Genomic DNA, 27,571 nt, shown 5'->3' with positions numbered 1-27,571 from the left:
AATTTACGCGTAGAAACTCAAGAAACTAAACTATTAAAGCACACAGACGATATAATAAAATTTGCTCATCGTTAGGAACTTGTAAAAGTCACAAAAGCGGTTTACTTACCTGTTGTTGCGTCTTTCGTGGTCTGCTACTACTGCCTGTCAGGAACAAGCTAAGATGGTGTTTGTGCATGGCCAAACGGATGGAAATAGTAGAGAGGCAACATGGCTATACCAAAACAGTACCCTCATAGACCCCAACCACATCACACAACATTTCAAGCCCTTTCTGGGCACTGAGTGATTATGGGTTACACCATGTCGACGGGTCACTTGCCCGGGATTTGTACTATCGTTCATCTCAATATCCTGTAGAACCTGGTCCTGCAGATCTGGCATATACACAGTATTCCACTTCCCTGCATGGTCATCTGTCTGGAATTACCCATAATCACACAAATGCCCAAAAAAGGCTTGAAATGTTGTGTGATGGGGTTGGTATCTGTGAGTGTACTTGTTTTGGATAGCCATGCTGCCTCTTGGCAGTTTCCCTTTGCCCTCAGCTTGTTCCCGAAATGAATACCAAACCATCCTACTGCTTACAGTATGCTGCATCAACCACACAGCCTGTAACACCCAAGAAACACACGACCCACAGTCGGAGGAACTTTCATTTGTCTACGCCATCTACTGTGGCAATGATTCATTTCCGAACACATGTTGATAGGACTTTTTTCCTCCATTTCCACTCAGGAATCCGTCCCTGCAGTTTGTAACTTTTATTAATGTTCTTGCACATGTCACTGGGTACAGGAAGTTTCAACGTTTTTACACAGTTATGCTGTTGTTTGTTTGGAGCAACATGATGACTACACTACAAGAGAAACCATTTTGTGAGTTGGAATTTGCACAAAGTCAATCCATTGTTTAAGTGCAATGTGCATTCCGTCATCGATTCTGTAGTTGGCATACAAAATTCTTGGAAGCTGGTTGCACATACAAAGGGAACAGCAATGGTTGGCCACGCACATATGATGAAAATGTCAAGCATATCCAAGGTGCATTTCCACAGTGCCTTCAGAAGTCCACAACACAGGCAGGACATGAACTTCAACTTCCTCGAACAATGGTGTGGTGTTTTCTGAAATGGTTCCTGCAAACGAAGCCTTACAAGTTGCAGTTACTCCATCAATTGCATCCCAGCAACCATAACAGAAGGTAAGAATTTTGCATTTCAGTTCTCCAGGATATGGTAGAGAACACTTTTTCTGAATGACTCATCTTTCCATTCAAATCCACCTACCTGGTAAAGTAAACCACCATAATTTAAAAATATGAGGGTCACAAACTCCTGGTATCGTTGCCAAACGTGAAAGACACTCACCAAAACTGAAGGTGTTATGTGCCGTTTCTACTCACAAGGTTTATGAACATTTCTTTTTTGTGGAGGAAAATGTGACAGGAATGTCATAGCTGGACATGCTGCAAACTTGTAGTTTCCTCAATTTCACAAAGATCTCAATGATTTCATTTTGATGCATGATAGCACTCCACCTCACTTTCACCCTCAGGTGCAGTATTATCTTAACAAAACCATCCCACATCACTACATTGGAAGAGTTGGACAACAAGATCTTGTTCATTGCTTTTGATTTCCAAGGACATCTGACCTCACACCTTGCAATTTCTTCTGTGAGGGTACATAAAAGACAGTCTTCCTCCCACCTATGGCAGCTGCTCTTCTAATGCTGAGAAATCAAATTGTTGAAGCAGTCAATTGAATAAACAAAGCTGAGAAATCAAATTGCTGAAGCTGTCAATTCAATAAACAGGGACGTGTTGCTTCATGTGTTGAACAAAATGGGCTATCATTCCGATGTTTCTCAGGCAATGCATGCTACTCACATTGAGAGTCTGGTGTAGTTTCTGTGTAAATATAAAACTCTGAACCTGCCTCAGACCAGTGAAATGCGCTATGTTTTCTATCTCTGTAATAAATAATTGAAATTTGTTCTTTCTTTCTGACTCACCCTGTATGTATATGATCTAATGGACAGGGTGAACAGCAATCTGCAATTGTTTGCTGATGGAACTGCAGTGTATGGGAAACACTCATCATTGAATAACTGAAGGAGGGTACAGGGCAACTTAAAAAAAATCTATTTGTTGTTATCAATAGCAACTTGCTCTAAATGTAGAAAAATGTAAATTAATGCAATGAGTGGGAATATAACTCTCTAATGTTCAAATACAGTGCTTGACACATTCATGTTGAAAAAATATATACAAAAAATGGAATGAATATGAAAGATCGCTAATAGGAAAGGCAAATTGTCAACTGTGGTTTATTGGGAAAATTCTAGGAAACTGTAGCTCATCTGTTAAGGAGACCACCAGTAGAACACTAGCACAAGCCATTCTTGGGTACCACTGACATGTTTGGGATCCCCACTAGATTACCACTGACATGTTTGGGATCCCCACTAGATTACGTTAAGTGAAGACATTGAAGCAATTCAGAGAAATACTGTTACATTTTTTACTGGTAGGTTCAATCAAGATCCCAGTATTACGGAAAAGCTTCAGAACTCTAAGAAATTGCTGGAGGGAAGACAAACATTATTTTTTCAAAACAATACTAAAAAAAATTTGAAACCAGAATTTACAGCTGACTACAGAATGGCTCTACTGCTACCTATGTACATTTCATTTCATGTAAAAACACAAAGACAAAATATGAGGAAAGATCAGAAAATAATGCACAATAATGTTTCTCCCCTGATACTGCCGCTGAAATGTTGAAATTTCATGATGATATAGTTTGCAGTTTCATTACAGAGGGTATATTGTTTTCATGTGCAGCTCTAGAGAGAGAAGCCTGAACTACAAAACAAAAATGACACAGGTGTTACTGTGGTCAGCTTCTGAAGAGCAAAAAGTGTATTTCGATATTTGTGGGCCAAGGGACATAAAGTGACAGAAATTCACAGGGACATGTATCGCATGTATGGGGACGACTTTATGGAATGCAGCAGTGTCTCTAGGTGGTGTGCATCCTTCTAAGAGGGTCATTTCAAGCTTAGTGATTCGCCACACACCGGGTGGCCAGTAGCAGCTGCAGTCCCGCAGAACATCGGAGCCACTGAGGCAACAGTTTTGATTGACCAACGTGTGCAACTGCAAACCTTAACGCAGCAGGCCAGTATTTCCTATGGTGCAGTGTATAATACTGTTCATGAAACGTTGAAATTTCATTAAGTTAGTACTCTCTGGGTGCCTAAGAACCTGAGAGACAACCACACGGGCCAGCAAATGATAACAAGCTTGGATCACTTAATGCGTTACGCCGCAGAGGGGCATGACTTTCTGAAAGGAACTGTCACCGGCGATGAGTCATGGGCATACCTCAAAACCAAGCAGGCCTCTACAAAGTGGAAACATGCTGGTTCCTCAGTATAAAAAATTCAAAGTGACTCAATCTGCAAGGAAAATGCTTGTGACAGTGTTCTGGGATATGTATGGTGTGTTACTGTTCTGCTGAGCATGAGACCACTGTGAATGCTGCAGCCTACATTAAATCTTTTGCTGTGTTTTGTCCTTCGTGACAAATGCCACAACATTAATGCTGATGGTGTCAAACTTCTTCTTGGCAATGCTCGCCCCCATTTTGTTGCTCCTGTTTATGTGAAAATCACGCAATTTGGGTGCGAGATGCTCCAGCATCCGCCACTGGATTTTCATCTGTTTTGTTCCACGAAGAAACTCCTGGCTGGTCAATGCTTTGCGACATGTGCAGAAGTGAAATCAGCAATCCTTGTAGGCCTATACTTCAACCAGACTGACTTCTATGAATAGGGCAATATTGAAACTGGTACCACAAATGGAGAGATGTGTTGGGAACTTTGGTGACTATGTAAAAAAGTAGGTAAAAGATGTAAGTTCAGTTTTTTTCCATTTTGTTACCTATTAAACTTTTTGGTAATAAAATTATTGTGTGTTACTTTCCAATCTTCTCTCATAAATTACAACTTGTATGGCAGCACATACGCAGTTGTGAGTGGAACAGGAAAGGGAATTATTAGTAGCAGTAGAAGGTACCCTCTGCCATGCACCATGTGGTGGCTTGCAGTGTATATGAAAATAAAACCAGGTGTAAGGAGGCACAAGGGGGTGTAACTGAGTTCTGTCAGTTAACAAGCACTGCTGGGGAGGAAGAGAGGGAGTGCCATGGTAGCAACTATAATGATGAGGCAACTTAGGGAATAGATTTTGAAACTTAAAAAACACAACCAGCAAACAACATTCAGAACTTAAAACACAAACCAGTGAACAGATTTTGGAATTCTGAACATACAGTGAACAGGTTTTAGAACTTACAGCACAATTTTTGAAAACTGAAGGACAGAACAACAGGGTCAGTTTTCTGAGAGTAAATCACAGACTCAAAAGAATAAATTGCTAAATTCAAGGTAAAAACAGTGAAAAACTTTCAGAGTTGGAAGCCGAACTCTAAATTTTGAAAACTAGTGTCACAGCTGGGATTAAGAATTTAGATTCTAAGATGGGTGGAGTAATAAGCCAATGCAGCAAAATTTTGGGAAAGGACAATGATTATACAGAAACTGGAAATATTTTAGTCAAAGGGAAGGATACAGCTGAGGAGATAAAATATTTTCTGCTTGATAAAGATGAAACTGAGGAGAAAGAAACTGAATGTATAAATTTTGATGCTGCAAAATTGATGAAACTGAAAGGAAAGATATTGATGTTGAGAAGTTTACTGTAGTAGGTGAACTTGTTTGAAAACCAGTTCAATCTAATCTTAGAAATTAGTGCCAAATTAGAGAAAAATGATATTACTAAAATTTATTGTATTCTTGCCATTTACAGAAACTAATAAATTCTGAAAAACTGTGGCAAAGGAAGTATTCAAACAAATGTGAAATGTTGGTTAATGAACAAGTAAAAAGTTGTGCTAATGAAGAAGACGAAGTTCATGGATTTGACTTAAACTAATGATCAAAATTACGCTTGAAATTTATGGCAATTTTCTACATAGATCTCTCAATATAGAAATTTTTCATGGGAATGTAGAAGTAATAAAGTGTTTGTCAAATGACAGCCTGAAAGATAATCTTGTGTAATGCAGTTGTGTTAAGAAACCTCTAAAATCAAAAGAGTTTAATGTATCATTTTCATATTTCTCAAAAGTCTGTATTATTTCATGTACAAAGAAGCAGGTGCATGCAAAAACTGGTGTCTCATTAATCCTGCACTAAAGACAAGTCAAATCAAGTACTGCCATACTCTGGTACTGAGGACATAGGAATCTTTCATCACTGTTCTAAGCAAGTTCATAATGAAGGTGGTTTGCCACTGCCTTCTTCCAATTTGTCAAGTATGTATCTTTGTCTTTTGGATGACTGGGATAAGAGCTCATACAGTGTAGCAGCGTACTTTTGTTATTATGGATTATGGGAAGCCCAAGGGTGGAACCCAGTACCAGCACACAGCCTACTCCTCCTAAATAATGCCAACAGGGCCACTGAGCTTAACATCCCTATCTGATGGGTGGTTCACCATCAACAATGTCATATGCCCTCACTTCGTGACACACTGTGGAGGGGTTTGGAATTTAATCCAGGACATTGGTGTAAAGGCTGTTGATTAGGAACTATATGCAATCACCTGTCATCCCCTCACTTTGAAAAGGCTGGTAGTGAAAATTTTCAACCACCAGGATTTGAACTGGTATTTCTCTGAGTAGAGAGCCACCACATGAGTGTGCATTGGCAACCTTGGCTACAGAGGCAGGTGAAAGATGAGTATATGAATATAAATTATGAATGTAAAAGTACATTGATAAGAAACATTCTTTGGCATCAAGGAATAGTCAATTTGGTAATGGAGGAAGTGTGGTGAGGTAAAAACTGTAGAGGAGAAATTAAGGCTTGAGTACAGCAAAGGGCTGCAGTAGCTATGGAGAAACCAAGATTTTCACAAGGGATATAATAGTGTGAAGAACTGCATCAAACCATTCTATGAACTGAAGACCACATCAACTACAATAAGGTGTGCAGGAATAATGACTGTTTACATTTCTCTGTGTGCAATGTAGTTACAGTAAAGCCCATCTACAGATCTAAGAACTCATTCTAGCAACTTTTACACACTGTCACATTTCTCAAAACTGTGTAAGAAGATTTCATGTGAACTACCTACAAGTAGGTATCACCAGTTTTTTCAATACCTCCATGATGCTTTCCCATAGATCTAATATAATAAACTTGTGACGATTTGTATGCCCTTTTTTTCATATACATTCAATATCCCCCATTAGTTCTGCTTGATATTGCTCCTCACACTCTAGCAAATATTCTAGGATTGGTGTCATGACTGTTGCCTTTATTCCAGAGGACCAATTAAAGGATTCAATCTCCATGGCCATGTAATGGGTGAGTACATGAAATTACATTAGAAAAAGTAATAATAAATCAAATGTACACAATTCAAAACTGTCCTCTTTATAGATTGACTATATTTGCCCAGTATCCCACCAATGAAATGAAGTCTGCTGCCTATTTTAACTATGATGAATCTATGTGACTATCCCCTTTCATTAATTCAGAAGCAAGGCACAAAGGAACCTACAATTTATGTAATCAACAGAACTTGAAGAAACCAATATGTTACTGATATAATGAAATTCAGGGCATCAAGTGAGGATAATTTCCCTTCATGGAGAATGAAGGAACTATAAGGAAGCTATGCAATCAGAAGGCTCTGAACATTGGAAAAATCTATGAAGGAAGAAATGAAACCTCTGAAGATGAGTAAAGTATATGAATCAGTTGACACAGCTACTACAAATTAGTTGATTGAAGACTGGTGAGTTTATACTTTTACATTTACTGAAAATAATGAAACAGTTTCATCTTACACTGGTGGTGATTTGGAATATTTTACATCAACACAATTAGTCCTGTAGCAAGATCTGAGATGATGAGAGTTCATTTGAGTGTTGTAATTTAATGTGACTGGTGTATAAACCAGTTTAACTGAGGAACTACATTTGTAAATTGTATTTTGAAACAAGAAATTTACACGTATCAAACATAGGGCTATGATAATAGCGTAGGATGTGTATGAAAACTGCTCAAAAGCTCTACATCTACATCTATACTCCATGAAGCACACAGCAGTGTGTGTATCCCACGGTGCCAGTTATGAGGGCTTTTTCCCTGTCCCATTCATGTGTGGAACACTCGAAAAATGACTGTTTACATGCCTCTGTGCACAATGTAATTAATACAATCTTTAGTTTGAAAATCATTTTCATATCACTGCAGATGTTGTTGATTACAACCTAGGATTATAAGTCAAGAAATTGAACAACTGTTTTAAGTAAAAACAGCCCCCATCTGTGAAGAGGGTTTTAGAGAACAAGGCTTGATGGTAGTAGGTAATCACTTCCCTTTAATAATACTCAATTCTATCAAGAAATAGTTGGAAGACTGATGTACTTAACAGGGTTTATCATATGTTGTTAATTTTATTTTGAGAGGCATTGACACAACATCTCTGGCATTACTGAGATGAATACTCAGATTATTTATAGATGGCACTGAGTTTTAGGAAAGTGAGGACTCTAGTACCAAAGTTTATACAATGCTGGTCATACTGGGTACCAGTACACAAAATGATCAACAAGTGCCATTCTCCTCAAGCTTCAAGATGGTCTCATTACGTGGGAAAATAAACTATAGCAATGTGTTGCTCTTAATTCAATGGTGGCTAAGTACATGACTGCAACTGGTGCATCCAAATAACTAGTAACGTAGGTTTTTAAATAAGTTTTAGCTGTCAATGAGTTCTCAGTTCCTGATTTTGAATTAGGTAGTCAAAGTGCCATTAAATTTATTAATGGATCAGGATTTTCAGTGATCTCAACAGAGAAATGTGGTATTATATGTCAATTAATTAACGACAATCACCTTAGAGTACATTATACACCAAGCAGGGGACAGGTAGGTGATAAGTGATGAACTGTGACACAAACAATGCCTTCACAAGGCACGAAACTAAATTCCTAAGCAACTTTTATATCGTTGCTTAAATTTCATAATGGGTCACCAATCTATTGAGCATAGTTCTCATTTCTGTTGCTGAAATCTTTAATAAATTGACTACAACTTAAGACATAACATCAAATTCCCCAGACACCCAAAAACAAACTATAAACACATATCGCCTATTAGTCCTATACATGTTTCAAACACGTAGATTTTGTATAATAGTAGCTTGCTTTTAAGTATAAAATTACTAATTTTGACACAAGTAGACTGACTAGTGGAAAGATTTTTGGAAGTGAATGTAGAAATGTATGTTTATTTTGTTGGCAGGAAAAAAGAATTTGATAGAATTCACTCTTGTGTGGAGTTGAAGATTCTGAAAGATACTGGTATAGATTGGATGGATAGAAAGTTGTTAAAGGAACTCTGATGGGAGAGGAAGTGGTAGTTTGAGTAGAACAAGATAAAAAAGAAGAGGTGGGTATAGAAAAAGGAGTGACACAGGGTTGTTGCATGTCACTAGCGGTTTTCAATATACCGGGTTGGTGTATAAGTGCACAGTGATTTTCCATAAGTTTAATAAACACAACAGATACACAATACAGAAACTTTAGTCATCAATAATCCTTCACTATTTATAACAGTCTGCCAACACTGGGGTAACTTTTCAATTCTGTGACTGTAGAAATCACACGGTTTTGAGGTGAAGAAATCTTTGAGCCATGTTCGGAGCACATTTTCATCCAGAAAGGAAATTCTGGCTGTTTGATATAAACTAGAAAAAGTGAAAATCTGAGGGTGCAGACTAAGGGAATAAGGTGGGTGCAGGATGACTTCCCAAACCAACTCCTGTTCAGTGTTTTCTATCAATCTAACGGACTGTTGGTGGCTGTTATCGTGCAATAGTGTCACTTCACGCAATCTTCCTGATCGTTGTTCTTGGATTGTATCCACAACACATCTCAGTTGTTGACAATATATGTCAGCAGTGATGGTTACACCTCAGAGAAGCAGTTCGTATTACACCACACGGTCACCATTTCATCAGATGCACAACACTATCTTTTAGGATGTGCACAGATCTTTGTACGGGGAGTTGCTGCTTTGTTTGGGCTCAAGCATTCCTTTCTTTTCCTTACATTAACATATAGTCACCATTTCTCATCGCCAGTAATGGTACAGGATAGGAATGGTCGGTGTTGTTCATGGATCAAATGATGACAAGCAAGCAGAGAGCCACATAAGGCCACCCACTGATCTTTGTGATTTTCATTTGGAGCATGCGGTACCCATACTCCCAATTTTTGAACCTTCCCCATTGCACGAAAATGTTGCACTATGGTGACATGGCCACAGTTCATCACATGTGCCAGTTCTCAAGTACACTGATGCGGATCACTGCGTTTAAATGATCTTCTTCGAACCCCGAAGGTCTTCCTGAATGCGGTGAGTGAAACAATCCTCCTTAAAATGAGAAAACCATTTTCCTGCCATTCTCTGGCAATGGCTCTATCCACATACAAGAAGCAATTGTTTCTGTCTGCCTCTGTTACTGTCACCCCTCTACCAATCTCAAACAGGAGAAATGTTCCGATTTCTCCATCTGGCACTCAGTTTTGATTTATTTGTTTTATTGATCCATTTTTGTCTACAGCTGCATAATGTGCAAGAGATATTTGGATTTTTATGTTAACATTAACAATATTAACAATTTTTACATAACAACACACATTAATATACCAATTAATGATGAATACTTAAATAAATGTGTTATGCTACATACAGAAAGATAATATACAAATGCTCTTCTGTATAAGACTACACTGGGTTAACGCAGAAAAATTTATTTTTGTAGATACTCATTTGCTGTGTAAAAGCAGTGATCAACCAAGTACGACTTCAGTTTAGATTTGAAGTGACCAATGTTCTGTGTGTGTTTAATGGTATCCGGTAAGTCATTGTATAGTTTTATACTAGGATGAATAAGATTGTTTTGAAATAACTTTGTGTTGGCACTTTGAACATGTACATCTAATTTTTGTCTTGGATCATAGCTGTGTATTTTGTGATTTTAAGTGATGAGCGGTTTTTTTGTGTGTAAGTTTTGCTTTAAATACATTATATTTTCACCACACACACACACACACACACACACACACACACACACACACACACACACACACACACATGCCTTCAATTATTCCTATAATTTTCTTTTTTTAATTTTGAATGTTCTGAAGGCATCTCCAGAATTTCCCCAGAACATAATCCCATGCCAGAGGTGAGATTTTATGACGGCATAATATACACACTGAAGAGTGTTGTAGCTGGTACAGTTTTTTAATGTACACAACACAAAACAAGAAATACTTAATTTTTTGTTCATTTGCTCAATATGTGCTTTCCATTTCAAGTTGTCTTGTAGAAGAAGTCCAAGAAATTTGATGCAAGCTGTTTTCATAATTGTCTGTCCATATAGCTCTAGATTGGGTGTTATCAGATTTTTTGTTTGTTTCTGGCTGCCTCTGTTACTGTCACCCCTCTATCAAACTTGTATCATCAGCAAACTGAAATATTTCACTGCTGTCATTGCTTATGTTTAGGTCACTTACATAGAGTAAGAACACAACAGGACCCATTACAGATCCTTGTGGCACACCATATTTAACAGTCATCTTCAGATAGGAGCTGAACCAGTTGTTACCTGTTCCTCTAATGCCAAGATTTTCTAGCTTGTGTAGCAATTTATCATGATTTATGGTGCCTAATGCCTTTGAGAAATTTAAAAATGTGCCCATGGTAAGCTGTCTAATGCTAACAGCACCTCAAATAGAAAGGAGTTAACTGCTGATTCAGTTGAAGTGTTTGCTCTAAATCCATGTTGAGGTTCTGACAGAAAGCCATTATCCTCTAAGAAGTCTGTTGGTCTCTTATTGAAAAGTCTTTCTCATTTCTTGTACAATGTCTTTACTTTTGCTATTTTCAAACATGAAAGAAAAGTTCCTGTAGCAAAAGGTAGGTTACTTAGGAGAGTTAAGGGCTTAGTAATCAGATCCCCACATTTCTTTATAATGAAATCACGTATATCATCTACTACTGCACAGTGTTTCATTCTGAGACTTTTTATTGTAACCTATACTACTTCTACATTTGTTGGGTACAAGAACATTGATTTGCTTGAGACTTTCTTCCCTGTTTCTGTATGCTGGTTTCTATTGGAGGTCTGTTGTAGTAGCTTTTCTGTTACATTTACAAAATAGGTATTAAACATATTAGCTACTTCTTCTGGGTTATTAATGCTTTCCAAGCCAGCCTTTAATAGAATATTATTAACTCTATTTTTGTCAAATTGGGTTTCTTTCATTACAACTTGCCAGATTGCTTTTGTTCTGTTTGAAGCATTTTCTATGTATTTGTCTCTGTCTCATTTCTTTTCCTCCTTTATTATTTTATTTAAGATATATTTATATTTTTTGAAGTGACTATCAAACTCCAGAGTTGTGTTGTAACTTCATGCAATATTGTGTAGGTACTGTTTTCTAGCACAAGATTTCCTTATACCACAAGTAATCCACTTGTTGCTTTTAGTGGTTTGGGTTGTTTTGGCTTTCAATGGAAAAGCAAGATCAAAATAATATTGAAATATATTCATGAATGTTTGAAACTTAGCAGAAATATTTTGTGTACTATACACCAGCTCACATGGTTTTTGTTGGGGATAATTCTAGAATGTTTGTACTGCAGCATTACTGAAAGTTCTACTCCTGTGTGTAGTCTTCTTCATATAATTATAGGATGAATTAGTGGTTACACACACGCTTATGACCGGTGCATGATGGTCTGCCCGTCCAGCTGTAATTACAACTGACTTATATTTTGTTCGGAGCTAATTATTAGTTGGTCTTAGTAGTACTAGAATGATTCATTTCACGTGTAGGGGAGTGGATTGTAATCTACAAATTATTAGCTGTTAATATGTTAATCAACTCAGATTTTGAATTGCTTGGCTTATTAAAGTTTCCATTTAGGTCTCCACATATAAGAACTGTTTTTCTGTTTGTTATTACTTCTTTTAGCAAAGTATCAAGCTGAGTGTTGAATTTTTTAAGTGGCTACCTGGAGATCTATATAAACATATTACAATTAACTTGAATGCTGGAATTTCTATGCCTGATATTTCAAAATCTTTCTCAGTGTTTAAGGATTCAACATTGTTGAATCTGATATATTTCTTTATGTATGTGCAGTTCCCTCTGTGTCTAAACTGATTTCTACAAGTTTGTGCTGCTAACACACGATTCATTGTTTTCACTCTCTTTAACTCATTTTCTTTCTGCCAGTGTTCAGTAAAGCAAAGTATATTAACATGTCTTGTGACAAAGCAAGCTGTGATCTTTTTACTTCCCCTCTTGTTTGCCATCTGCCTCCTTAAATTCATTTTTTCATGTCTGACTAATTACCATTAACATACTTGAGAGTAAATTGCATTTTCATAAAAGAGAAAGGTTGGCCCTCAGTTTTAAAGAATATTACGCCAGATCTCATTTTGTGCTTAGTTTTGTGTATGCAATTAATTTGCTGATTTTTTTTTTTTTTTTTACTATTCGTACTTAGTATCTTTTGTTATAAGGTGAAATCAGTAATTGTTTCATAACTTAAATTCTGCTGTTGACATACAAACAAATATAAATTCTGTACTAATTATAAACATTTGGAAGAAGTAATACTAGTAATCCTACGTATCTATTTGACTCTATTCGAAAAAATGTTAGCAAAGCCAGCCTTTCATTAATTCCAAAGTAATTAACAGGTTTGTCAAAAGTATTGTTTGCATAACTGTATCTGTTAATTTCATCATTTAAACAAATAATACGGCTTAACCCTTGTGGTAAAAGAAATAGTTAAAAAGATGCAATTTTTCAATATATTCAGTTAATTAAATGAGGTATATTTTAATTGTAATTTCTGCAACATCGAACAATGTGTAGTTTCAGTACCTATTATTGTGATGATACATAAAAGGCCGATTTTTGGTCCCGAGACAGTCAGTCCATGGCCGAGTTTCAGATGAGGAACCTGTACTGGTTAGATCAAAAACAATACATCAACTTAACTGTGAAATAAGAGTAACACAAATAGGCCGTGTGTTAAAACAATGACAGTGTCTGTGTGGTTCGGTTTTTACTGTTCATAGATATTCAACACAATGTTCAACTGTGTGTGATTTCCTAAGGGAACAAACTGCTGAGGTCATCGGTTCCTAGACTTACACACTACTTAAACTAACTTATGATAAGAACAACACACACACCCATGCCTGAGGAAGACTCGAACTGCCGATGAGGGGGCCGTGCAGTTTGTCACATGGCACCTCAAACCACGGGGCCACTATGCACAGCGATATTTAACAGTAAACTATCGTAGCAGTATGCTGACGATGCCTGCAAACTATTAATGAGGCTTATCAAAATTTGCCAATAGTTAACTGGCAAAATAACTGTGTATTATTGGGGGAGGGGGAGGGGGGGGGGGTTGTGAACAGTGGAAGTAAAGAACTGTGAAATGCAACTATGCAACTGAACTGTCGGCTACATCATTTAAAGTATTCACTGTTGAAATTCCACCCCTCTTATTTTTCAGCCAGTATAAGAATGCAGTACACAGACACTGAGGACCATCAATGAAGGAATAAAGTAGGCGAACGTCAGAATCCGAGTTCACTTGATAGGAAGATTTCCAACTCTCTTACTTTATTCCTAAGTGATTGTATAATCGGATGAAGAGTGACCTGGTGAGATTTTATAATTATTCTGATTGTACTTGGTTGACCACTTACCTTTATTCCTGAATTTAAATTATATGGGAAATCTTCATTCTCATCTTGAAGCATGAGTTGGTTTTCTCCGTTGGTCTTAACAAAATTCCCCGACAATGAAAAGGGGCAGTTGTCCGTCTCTCTGGTCATTCTTCTGTGTGGTTGATGGTGATGTGGTTTCTGTTTTTGCTGCAAGGACTGCTACTGGAGGTGGTGTTGATAGGTGCACTATTTATCCTAATTTGGTCTTGAGTCCTTTTTGGGAACAAAAGATTGTGTAAATGGCATGGTCACCTTACATTTCTTCTTGCTGGAATTGCTGAACTTCCTCCTGTTGCTGGGGTAGTAGTGTAGTAGTAGTAGTAGTAGGTGTTTTCAATGCTGTTGTAGGTGTGACTTTTACTCCTGTAGCTGATGCTGATACGGGGGGCCTTGTTGTTGGTAAGCTTTCAGATAGTGGTGAATTTTCAACTGCTACAGCAGTCGGCATTGTTGGTTTTGTTGAGGTATGATTTGGCACTGAAGTTGGAGTGGACATTGCCGTGTCTGTAGAGGTGTTTATTGTTGTCAGTGCTTCAGTGTCTATTTCCTCTTCACGTTCTGATGCTGCTATTATTTCACAAATCTTTTGGTAGGTAATTCTCTTGCCTTTCCCATTCATGTGCTTACCAAGCTTAGTGTAACAGTCCCTATCTAAATAATCCACATTTATATAAACACATTTTATGTTTTACGTATTTCAGTGAACAACTGATGTGCTTTCTGTATTTCTACATTTAAGTACGATACAGGAATTAAATCATGCCTTTCTGGAATTCCTACAGCCATCATATGTTTCTTTCCCCTGAGTTTTAGCAATGATTCTACACTATGTGTTGCTCTACTCAGGTAATTTCTATAGACGCCATTCCCTCCTGCTATGATAATATGCCACTGTTTTTCTTCCCATGTGTTTATGGGTTTTGATATTTCCCACATTGGTGCTCTTGATTTCACATATCCACAGGCTTGTAGTTCATGTTCATTACGTAAAATGTTTGCCATGCCTCGACAATGCTCATCAGAATATTTCGTTTTTATCAGTATTTGTAGTCAGCATAGTCTTGTTGAATGTATATTGATTTTCACTCACAGGTGAACTTGGTTTAGTTCATATGTTGGGGATTTTTTTTTTTTTTTTTTTTTTTCCGCTGGACTTTGATTGTAGTCTCTCTTGTTTACAGATAAGTTGCACGAATACAGCTTTTCAGTGTGTGGTCATGTGTTTATATTTATACTATTTTTCTCTGCCTTTTGCTTCCCGTCTTCTTTCAACATCATCAAGGCTGGACTCCGTTAGTTAATTCTAAGTTAAAACCTGATTGATCAAGTTTCACACAATTTGTATTTTTAGGGTTGATGTGATCATTACTTTGCATTCTTTCCCCAATTGTCACTGTGATGTGTCATTTGCAATTCAATGCAGTGAGCATGGTTTTTAGTCATTTCAAGCTCTTGATGTAATGCAGCTATAATGTTTTCTTCCGCATATGCATGATTATTTCCTGTAGCAATCTCTCATCTGATGCACTGCACAAAGCCACAATGACAACATGGGTTTATTGGTCCTAAATACTTTAAACTCGATAAGTGAATCCACACATGCATTTCCGAACATAGTCTGGCACCTTTATCCACATTTTTCTTGCACTTTACGCTCTTTAGATGAAATAAATTGCCGTTTCTCACAGGACGATTTACTATTGCTTGTATACATGATGCCATCTTTAAAGATCATTTCTAGCATTTACAGCTCCACCCACTATCTCTAAATGACAGCAACAGTGAACTACAAATAAAAAATGACAACCGATAAACAAATGCATAGCAACCAGAACACCAATGCGGAAAAAAAAAAAAAAAACACTAGGGACTTATGCACCAACCTAATATATTATAAAAAATAATCAATAAAGGCCTTGGAAAAATGAAAAGAACTTGCAGTGGGAGGAGAAAGAATAAAAAATATGCTGATGGGACGAGTGTGCTAGCAGAAGTGGAGGAAGAGCTATAGGTAACGATGGAGAATACCGTATGTGTGGGTAAAGAGCTTGGAATGAAACAGCATCAGCAAGACCAAAGTGATGAGAATTGAAAAAGCTGATGACACAATTAATATATCACTAGAGGGGATGGTATAAGAAAAGATTCAGTCACTTCAATATTTGGGAACCTTGATAACTTGTTGTTGTTGTACTGAGGAGGTGAGAGGCAGAATATTTGTGGGAAAGAGTGTTTTGGGAAAGTCAAAGACTTGCTGAGAGCCAGAAGCATTCACATTATGCTTAGGAAGAGATTTGCCAAAAGTTTTGTGTGAACTTTACTGTCTCATAGTTCTGAATTGTGGACAGTCAGACAGAAAGGAAAAAAATATTCAGTAAGTTTAAGCAGAGCAAGTGAAATGGATTGACAGAATGAGAAATGAGGTGGTGCTGAGCAGGGTACGAGAGGAGTGGAACTTCATGAGGATGATACAGAAGAGGAAAACAGCTTGGATGGAGAAGATGTATTATGTAGAAATTTTCTGCTACAGTGGAAGAAGTTACAAGCAAATGAAGGAGGATACCCAGGACAGAGAGATATGGATGACTTAAGGCTGATACTTGTCTGAGGACAGATTTACTGAAGGAAGAATACTGACATTAATGGCAGTTCATTGTGCAGGATACAGGTGTGGTTTATAATACTCCCTTCACTGTTTGATATTATAGAAGCTAAATTACTCTGTATACCTAAATGATCTTAATAACACAGAATGTTCATGGGGAACTGGGGTAGCTGGTGTTAGTTGGCAGAAATTCAGTCTTAAAACTGTCACATACAACTGTCAAAAATGTAGGAAAAGATAGATTGCTGCTTACCATAAAGAAGACATGTTACATTACAGGCCGGTTGCAGTCATTTATTCGACAACTAGTTTTGAACCCTTACAGGTTCATTTTCAAGTTTGATCCACTGAAACTGCACTGACAATGCCCAGTCTTAATAAAAAACATTGAGTGACAACACATACTATATAAATGGAGGGATGAATGCCAAAATTCACACTCGCCTGTTACCAAGTCACCTAATAAATAACTGCAATGGTTGACAGAACCATTAATAAACACTTATCACATCATCATCAGGTGTGACAAGTTGTTTTAATAAGTTTTTAGTTTTTCTCCAATCATGCAACAGAGGCCTGTAAGCTATTGAGGTGATTAATGTGAAAATAACCATAAATGAATTACCTGTAGTCTGCATTCCACATGCTGACATTTCATACTTCCAAAGCTGAAAAAAGTTCTTACTTAGTAATTTGGGGGATAGCTACTGAAATTTATCTGCTGATATTCCAATTTCCTTGGTTTTGCACACATAAAATAATAAAATTTCACATAAATTGTGAGTAAGTCTAAGCTCCACTTGACACACACACACACACACACACACACACACACACACACACACACACACACACGAAATGAAATAAATTAGGGAAATAATACAAAAGTTAAATTTTAGGAAATGGGAATGAAGTATGACTATAACCTCAATTAAGAAACTTCTCTGCATACAGCCATCCGAGGCTTATGATCACAGCTGCAGTTGCTGCTACTATCACCACTGTGAGGCTCTATCAGACTGAACAAATACCAACTACAGACTGTACGAGACTGACTGACAAGGAGTTTGAGTGCTGTAACAGTGTTGTTTATATGCTCTTTTCACAGACAGCAAACTGAACACTTTCTTCTTGTTAATCTGTGCATTGAACCATGTGCTTGGAAAGCACTCTCTTGTCACATTAAATTTCTAATAATTTTCCTATATAGCACTAGATATATTTTCTGACTTTTTCCCAGTATACAAATGTTTAAGGAGCACATTATATAAATTTTTATTCTGTATTCCAATAAATCCCCCCATGAACCACGGACCTTGCTGCTGGTGGGGAGGCTTGCGTGCCTCAGCGATACAGATAGCCGTGCCATATGTGCAACCACAATGGAGGGGTATCTGTTGAGAGGCCAGACAAACGTGTAGTTCCTGAGGAGGGGCAGCAGCCTTTTCAGTAGTTGCAGTGGCAACAGTCTGGATGACTGACTGATCTGGCCCTGTAACACTAACCAAAACAGCCTTGCTGTGCTGGTACTGCGAACGGCTGAAAGCAAGGGGAAACTACAGCTGTAATTTTTCCCAAGGGCATGCAGCTTTACTGTAAAGTTAAATGATGATGGCATCCTCTTGGGTAAAATAGTCCGGAGGTAAATTAATCCCCCATTCAGATCTTCAGGCAGGGACTACTCAAGAGGATATCGTTATCAGGAGAAAGAAAACTGGCATTCTATGGATCGGAGCACGGAATGTCAAATCCCTTAATCTGGCAGGTAGGTTAGAAAATTTAAAAAGGGAAATGGATAGGTTAAAGTTAGATATAGTGGGAGTTAGTGAAGTTTGGTGGCAGGAGGAACAAGACTTCTGGTCAGGTGAATACAGGTTTATAAATGGAAAATCAAATAGGGGTAATACCAGAGTAGGTTTAATAATGAATAAAAATATGGGAGTGTGGGTAAGCTACTATGAACAGCATGTGAATGCATTATTGTAGCCCAGATAGACATGAAGCCCACACCTACCACAGTAGTACAAGTTTGTATGCCAACTAGCTCCGCAGATGATGAAGAGCTTGAGGATATGTATGAGGAGATGCAAGAAATTATTCAGATAGTGAAGGGAGATGAAAATTTAATTGTCATGGGGGACTGGAATTCGATAGTAGGAAAAGGAAGAAAAGAAAAAGTTGTAGGCGAATATGGAATGGGGTTAAGGAATGAAAGAGGAATCCGCCTGGTAGAATTTTGCACAGAGCAGAACTCAATCATAGCTAACACTTGGTTAAAAAATCATGAAAGAAGGTTGTATATGTGGAAAAGGCCTCAAGACACTGGAAGGTTTCAGATAGATTATACATTATAATGGTTGTTGTTGTTGTGGTCTTCAGTCCAGAGACTGGTTTGATGCAGCTCTCCATGCTACTCTATCCTGTGCAAGCTTCTTCATCTCCCAATACGTACTGCAGCCTACATCCTTTTGAATCTCTTTAGTGTATTCATCTCTTGGTCTCCCTCTACATTTTTACCCTCCACGCTGCCCTCCAATACTAAATTGGTGATCCCTTGATGCCTCAGAACATGTCCTACCAACCGATCCCTTCTTCTTGTCAAGTTGTGCCACAAACTCCTCTTCTCCCCAATCCTAGTCAATACTTCCTCATTAGTTATGTGATCTACCCATCTAATCTTCAGCATTCTTCTATAGCACCACATTTCAAAGGCTTCTATTCTCTTCTTGTCCAAACTATTTATCATCCATGTTTCACTTCCATACAAATACTTTCAGAAACGACTTCCTGACATTTAAATCTATACTCGATGTTAACAAATTTCTCTTCTTCAGAAATGCTCTCCTTGCCATTGCCAATCTACATTTTATATCCTCTCTACTTCGACCATCATCAGTTACTTTGCTACCCAAATAGCAAAACTCCTTTACTACTTTAAGTGTCTCATTTCCTAATCTAATTCCCTCAGCATCGCCCGACTTAATTCGACTACATTCCATTATCCTCGTTTTGCTTTTGTTGGTGTTCATCTTATATCCTCCTTTCAAGACACTGTCCATTCCGTTCAACTGCTTTTCTAAGTCCTTTGCTGTCTCTGATAGAATTACAATGTCATTGGCGAACCTCAAAGTTTTTATTTCTTCTCCATGGATTTCAATACCTACTCCGAATTTTTCTTTTGTTTCCTTTACTGCTTGCTCAATATACAGATTGAATAACATCGGGGAGAGTCTACAACCCTGTCTCACTCCCTTCCCAACCACTGCTTCCCTTTCATGTCCCTCAACTCTTATAACTGTCATCTGGTTTCTATACAAATTGTAAATAGCCTTTCGCTCCCTGTATTTTACCCCTGCCACCTTCAGAATTTGAAACAGATTATTCCAGTCAACATTGTCAAAAGCTTTCTCCAAGTCTACAAATGCTAGAAACATAGGTTTGCCCTTTCTTAATCTAGCTTCTAAGATAAGTCGTAGGGTCAGTATTGCCTCACGTGTTCCCATATTTCTACGGAATCCAAACTGATCTTCCCCGAGGTCGGCTTCTACCAGTTTTTTCCATTCGTCTGTACGGAATTCGCGTTAGTATCTTGCAGCCGTGACTTATTAAACTGATAGTTCGGTAATTTTCACATCTGTCAACACCTGCTTTCTTTGGGATTGGAATTATTATATTCTTCTTGAAGTCTGAGGGTATTTCGCCTATTTCATACATCTTGCTCACCAGATGGTAGAGTTTTGTCAGGACTGGCTCTCCCTAGGCCGTCAGTAGTTCCAATGGAATGTTGTCTACTCCAGGGGCCTTGTTTCAACTCAGGTCTTTCAGTGCTCTGTCAAACTCTTCACACAGTATCGTATCTCCCATTTCATCTTCATCCACATCCTTTTCCATTTCCATAATATTGTCCTCAAGTACATCGCCCTTGTATAGACCCTCTATATACTCCTTCCACCTTTCCGCTTTCCCTTCTTTGCTTAGAACTGGGTTTCCATCTCTTTTCTCCAAAGATCTCTTTAATTTTCCTGTAGGCAGTATCTATCTTACCCCTAATGAGATAAGCCTCTACATCAGGCTGTTCCAGCTCGTCGGCTCCGTTGTGAGCTGCGGAGCGCTCCCTGCTCCAGGGAGCCGTGTCGCTCGCTGTAACCAGTCAAGTGGGCCGGCAGGCCAGCACGTGGCATGGCTGGCTGAGGCAGGTGGCAAGGCAAGCGTTTTGATGTGCCAGCTGCGTCTTACAAGATCGACAACCTCATACTCTTAGCTGCTAAGACGTGGTGACATGCTACACCAGGAAATACGATGTTCAGGAAATAAATATGAAACAACTGTTTTACAAGAAATTACATACTAACTTTATTGGGTCTCTGTAGCTTTACATTTTCTTTTCATTACAAGATCGGAAATATCAGGCGTCAAAGTGTTCGCAGAGTTAATGCGGAGGATGGCCTCCATTGTTGCATCCTGAAGAAACGATCGTTCCTTACTTTTTACTCTTTTCATTACTGAGAAAAGCTGCTCACAACAATACGTAGATCCAAACATGCACATGATCTAAGCGGCATTGTTGTGAAGCTTGGGAAATGTTTTTTGCTGTAATGAATGATACCATCGTGACAAATCCAACGTGTTGTAGTACCTCTCTTTCAACAAAGTTGAATTTTGCAAATCAATTATCTCCAATTGAAGTGACGGTGACAAGTCATCGGAGGAAACTGAAAAAGGAGTGCTGAACACCTTAAGTTCCATTTCCAAACTAGTGAGGTCTCGGAATCGTGTTTCAAACGACGTGATGAGCTGCTTTAACTTTGCTTGGTAATCGCCGAAAGTAGTACCTTCAGGTATTTCTAAAGAAGCAAGATGACTGAAGAACGTTAAATGTCCATTACTCATCTGCCTCTCACATAAACATAACTTTTCCATGAACGCTTTGATCTGGTCGTGAATGTCAACGATTAGCTGCCCTTTGCCCTGCAATGACAGATTTAAATTATTCAGATGCATAGTTATATCAGCTAGGAACGCCAGGTCTGATATCCATTTTATATCTTTCAGACAACACATTTCTTCCCCTTTCATTTCGAGAAAAAGGGATATTTCCTCACGAATGGCAAAGAAAACATCAAGAACTTTTCCCCGACTCAGCCAACGAACTGTACTGTGGTAAGGTATATCCCCATACTCCGCTTCCATATCTTTCAGGAATCCTTTGAATTGGCAATGGTTCATACCATGACACCGCACAAGATTCACACACTTCACGACATCTTTCATTACGCCACCTAGCTCTACTGTTTCAGCACACAGTGCCTCTTGGTGAATAAAACAATGAAGAGTCAAAATGTCTTTCCCGAATTCGTCCCTGAGTTTATTTTTCAAACGAGAAGCAAAACCTTGGTGACGCCCGATCATTTGTGGTGCACCGTCTGTCGCTACAGAATGGAGCTTATCCCACGGCATATTCATATTGTCCACTGATTCATAACAGCTTCAAAAATGTCATGTCCTGTTGCGGTGTAATTGAGTGGTACCACATCCAAGAGTTCTTCAGTTACTTGCAGCTCCATGTCGACACCACGCACAAAGACTGCAAACTGAGCACAGTCCGATATGTCGGTGCTTTCGTCAAGCGCTAGCGAAACTGCAACAAAGCTCTCCGCCTTTTTCCTGAGCTGTGTCTCTAAATCTGCTTCCATGTCCAGGATTCGACGAGACACTGTTTGCTTCGACAGGCAAACCCCTTCAATTGCCTGCACCTCCATTGGAAACAAACATTCTGCAACAGCTACCATGCACGATTTTACGAGTGGTCCCACCGAAAATGGCTTGCCACTTGTCGCAATGATGTGAGCGACCCTGTAGCTTGCTCGAAATGCAGATTCAGTAGTGTTTTCTCCACTCTCATTCACCTGAAAATTATAAACGCATTACAGAACACGAACTATGTTGCATGTTTTGATACCCTCCGTATTACAAAACTGTTTTTGAACTTACGTCTCCTGCTATGTCGTTCTTAAGCCTGGCTACCAGTTCTCTGCGTGCAACGCCTTCTACCTGATCGTAGTGCGCAGCGTGAAGACGTGTATAATGTCGTCGTATATTGTACCTCTTCGCAGAATTGAATACTTTATGACATACAAGACATTGCAGACGACCATCCCTCTCAATGAATAGAAAGGTATCCTCCAACAGAGGTACAGGGCTCCCGCGGCTAGTCATAGCTGTCATTCAACAAGGATCATCGCGTCAGTTGCGGCTGTATGCGGCCAGGGGGCAGTGAGTTCGCTTTCCCCCTCCATGCGGGCTCCGAGCTGCCGCAGTGAGCGCTCCGGAGTGCTCCGGCTCCCTGGAGCTTGGTTGGAACAGCCTGCTCTACATCCTTACATTTGTCCTCTAGCCATCCCTGCTTAGCCATTTTGCACTTCCTGTCGATCTCATTTTTGCCTGCTTCATTTACTGCATTTTTATATTTTCTCCTTTCACCAATTAAATTCAATATTTCTTCTGTTACCCAAGGATTTCTACTAGCCCTCGTCTTTTTACCTACTCGATCCTCTGCTGCCTTCACTACTTCATCCCTCAAAGCTACCCATTCTTCTTCTACTGTATTTCTTTCCCCCTTTCCTGTCAATTGTTCTCTTATGCTCTCCCTGAAGCTCTGTACAACCTCTAGTTCTTTCAGTTCATCCAGGTCCCATCTCCTTAAGTTCCCACCTTTTTGCAGTTTCTTCAGTTTCAATCTACAGGTCATAACCAATAGATTGTGGTCAGAGTCCACTATGCCCCTGGAAATGTCTTACAATTTAAAACCTGGTTCCTAAATCTCTGTCTTACCATTATATAATCTATCTGATACCTTTTAGTATCTCCAGGGTTCTTCCGTGTATACGACCTCCAAGTAGGGAGGATATAAAATGCAGACTGGCAATGGCAAGAAAACATTTTTGAAGAAGAGAAATTTGATAACATCGATTATAGATTTAAGTGTCAGGAAGTCCTTTCCAAAAGTATTTGTATGGAGTGTAGCCATGTATGGATGTGAAACATGGCAACAACTAGCTTAGACAAGAATAGAATAGAAGCTTTCGAAATGTGGAACTACAGAAGAATGCTTAAGGTTAGATGGGTAGAAGACATAACTAATGAGGAGGTGCTGAACAGAATTGGGGAGAAGAGAAATTTGTGGCAAAACTTGACTAGAAGAAGGGATAGTTTGGTAGGACATGTTCTGAGGCATCAAGGAATCACCAATTTAGTATTGGAGGACAGCGTGGAGGGTAGAAATCGTAGAGGGAGACCAACAGATGAATACACTGAGCAGATTCAGAAGGATGTAGGTTGCAATCATTACTTGGAGATGAAGCAGCAAGCGCAGGATAGAGTAGCATGGAGGGCTGCATCAAACCAGTCTCTGCTCTTAAGACCACAACTGCAACATTCCAATATCAAAGGCTAGCACAGTTTTTTGAACAGAACTTTGAGTAGTCATTGTCCTCCAAACTGCACATTTTATGTCATCACTATACCATTCAGTAATACATTAATTCTTAATTCCCTTGAACACTGGTGTATCTTTATCACTTTATAGGCAGAATGTAGTGCTGGAATGTATAGAGCCAAACTTATATATACTATGTGATCAAAAGTATCTGGACACTCCCAAAAACATACATTTTTCATATTAGGTGTATTGTGCAGCCACCTACTGCCAGGTACTACACATCAGTGGCCTCAGTAGTCATTAGACACCCTGAGAGAGCAGAATGGAGGTCTCCACAGAACTCACGGACTTTCAACATGGTCGGGTGATTGGGTGTCACCTGTGTCATATGTCTGTACATGAGATTTACACACTCCTAAACATCCCTAGGTCCACTGTTGGATGTGATACTGAAGTGGAAATGTGAAGGGACACATACAGCACAAAAGTGTACAGGCCAACCTCATCTGTTGACTGACAGAGGTTGCCGACAGTTGAAGAGCGTCGCAATGTGTAATAGGCAGACATCTATCCAGACCATCACATAGGAATTCCAAACTGTACCACGATCCACTGCTAGTACTATGACAGAAAAGTGTACAGGTCAACCTCATCTGTTGACTGACAGAGGTTGCCGACAGTTGAAGAGTGTCGCAATGTGTAATAGGCAGACATCTATCCAGACCATCACATAGGAATTCCAAACTGTACCACGATCCACTGCTAGTACTATGACAGTTGGGTGGGGGGTGGGGGTGAGAAAACTTGGATTGAGCAGCTGCTCATAAGCCATACACACGCCCCGGTAAATGCCAAATGCCAGTTCGCTCGGCGTAAGGAGCATAAACATTTGACAATTGAACAGTGGAAAAATGTTGTGTAGAGTGACAAATCATGGTACACACCTGTGGCGATCGAATGGCAGGGTGTGGATATGGCGAATGCCCGGTGAACATCTGCCAGCGTGTGTAGTGCCAACAGTAAAATTCAGAGGCAGTGGTGTTATGGTGTGGTTGTGTTTTTCATGGAGGGGGCTTGCACCCCTTGTTGTTTTGAGTAGCACTATAACAGCACAGGCCTACATTGATGTTTTCAGCACCTTCTTGCTTCCCACTGTTGAACAATTCAGGGATGGCGGTTGCACCTTTCAACATGATCGAGCATCTGTTCACAATGCACGGCCTGTGGCGGAGTGGTTACATGACAATAACATCACTATAATGGACTGGCCAGCACACAGTCCTGACCTGAATCCTACAGAACACCTTTGGGATATTTTGGAACACCGACTTCGTGCCAGGCCTCACCGACCGATATCAATACCTCTCCTCAGTGCAGCACTCCATGAAGAATGGGCTGCCGTTCCCCAAGAAACCTTCCAGTACCTGATTGAACATATGCCTGTGAGAGTGGAAGCTGTCATCATGGCTAAGGGTGGACCAACACCATATTGAATTCCAGCATTACTGATGGAGGGCACCATGAACTTGTAAGTCATTTTCAGCCACGTGTCTGGATACTAGTGATCACATAGTGTATAACAGGTGGATAATCTATCACATTTACTTCAACCTCCTAGAATAGAATTCACAATTTCTTGAAAAATATTGGATGTAATGCTACAGAAACATCCATAAGATGTTTTTGTATGAAACACCTTTACTATTACAATTCCAACTTCTTCAAATTTCAGCAGATATAAAATTTCTGAGAACATCAATTTTTGTGGAAACTATTGATCAGATGTAGTTTAACAAATTGCATGATTTTATACACTTAATTCTTACTGTATCTGACAAAAATAAACAGAGAACTGAAGCCACTTACCTACACAGCCTTCATTGGCTACATTGGAAACTCTGAAAACATCTGGATGTGGGGATTTTGGATGCTTATAGAATGTTGACTCCAGCTCTCCAAACCACCTGCTTATCTCCACATGCCTCTGACCAGAAATCACTCCTTGATCTTTGAATATTAATATTCTATGTTCTGCAACATCTTTCTTTATCTCATCGATAACTGAAATAGTAGTCAAACATTTCAGATAATATTTTGAAAAATATCAAGTAAAATGACATGGCTACATTCCAAAATGATTAGGATTCAATTTGTAAGAGTCATGAGTGATTAGAACTAATTAATTTGCACATAGGTTCTAGGGGAACATTCACTGTGAATTGTAGATTTCATCAAGAATAAGCAAATACTGTATTCATGGGTGGACAAGGAAATGAAATCTAATCACAGTGGACAAAAAGTTAGTGCACATAACGTCAAAGGTCACAGCACCTGAAGAAAACAACTGGTTGGTCATAAAAGTATTGGGGATACAATGAAAATAGGAACTCAGCAGAATACCAGGAAGAACACATTTAATCAATCACACTGAGAAAACATGAGAAATCACAGCACGTACAAAATCTAACAATGGAAAATCCATGACAGGATGTAACAATATAATGAAAAGGATAGCTTCTACTCACCATATAGTGGAGATGTTGAGTCGCAGAAAGGCACAACAAGAAGACTGTCACACAATTAGCTTCTGGCCAACAATGCCTTTTTTAAACTTATATGACATACACAAGCAGACACACACACAAATGCAGCACATGACCACAGTATCTGGCAGCTGGAGCCAGACTGTGATCAGCGGGGCATTATGGGAGAGGCAACCGGGTGGGGGTAAGGAAGAAGCTGGGGTAATGAGGGGGAGGGAGAGCAGGATAGGGATGGGGGACAAAAATGTGGTGCTGGGAGCATGCAGGGACGAGATGGGGAGTGGGGCAGCTAAGTGAAGTTGAGAGCTAGATGGAGGGCGGGGGCAGAAAAGTAAATGTGTTGGTGGAATAGAGGGCTGTGTAGTGCTGGAATGAGAACAGGGAAGGGGCTAGATGGATAAGGACAATGATTAACAAAGGTTGAGGCCAGGAGGGTTACAGGAATGCAGGGTACATTGCAGGGAGACTTCCCACCTGCGCAATTCAGAAAAGCTGGTGTTGGTGGAAAGGATCCAGGTGGCATAGGCTGTGAAGCAATCACTGAAATGAAGGGCATGCTCAGCAACAGGGTGGTCCAGTCATTTCTTGGCCACAGTTAGTCAGTAGTGATTCATGCAGACAGGCAGCCTGTTGTTTGCCATACCCACATAGAATGCATCATTGCTAAACATGATCAGTGGATAAAATAAACTAAACTAAATTACATTCATGAGTTGTCAAGGAAAAACAACTTACTTTCTTTTAAGCACACCTTTACTGACTTTTAGATACTTTAATTCCATGAGCATATTATCAAATAATTTTGTAGCATTTTACTGGAAAAGGCAAGGTCTGTCTACAGAGAAATGTGATTGGCATTTATTACACATGTCCTTTAATTTCTTCCAGACACAATCACATGACATCCTTCTAACTATGACTGGTTTGAGCAATACATTGGTTTTCTTGCCTTCTTCACAAACTGCAATGGAAGGACAAAAAGTCCACATCCAAATCTTGAAAGTTTTGCCACTCCTATACAGAAATGACACAGTAAAATTGAAAATATTAGCAATTTATACCTATGAAACC

General features: G+C 39.1%; 1 protein-coding gene across 2 annotated transcripts in view; it reads right to left on the bottom strand.

The window, feature by feature from the left end:
* The window catches only part of LOC124613959 (alpha-ketoglutarate-dependent taurine dioxygenase-like), a 144,360-nt gene that overhangs the window by 82,298 nt on the left and 34,491 nt on the right, over positions 1-27,571 (bottom strand). For both annotated transcript variants that reach the window (XM_047142739.1, XM_047142740.1), the window contains exon 2: positions 25,824-26,018. In XM_047142739.1, coding sequence (XP_046998695.1) covers positions 25,824-26,018 — 195 coding nt within the window. The remainder of the gene's footprint in view (positions 1-25,823; positions 26,019-27,571) is intronic.

This window comes from Schistocerca americana, chromosome 4, assembly GCF_021461395.2.
Source record: "Schistocerca americana isolate TAMUIC-IGC-003095 chromosome 4, iqSchAmer2.1, whole genome shotgun sequence".
NCBI classification, from domain to species: domain Eukaryota; kingdom Metazoa; phylum Arthropoda; class Insecta; order Orthoptera; family Acrididae; genus Schistocerca; species Schistocerca americana.
The sequence above is the reverse complement of the archived record's forward strand: the minus strand, read 5'-3'. Positions and strand labels throughout refer to the sequence as shown.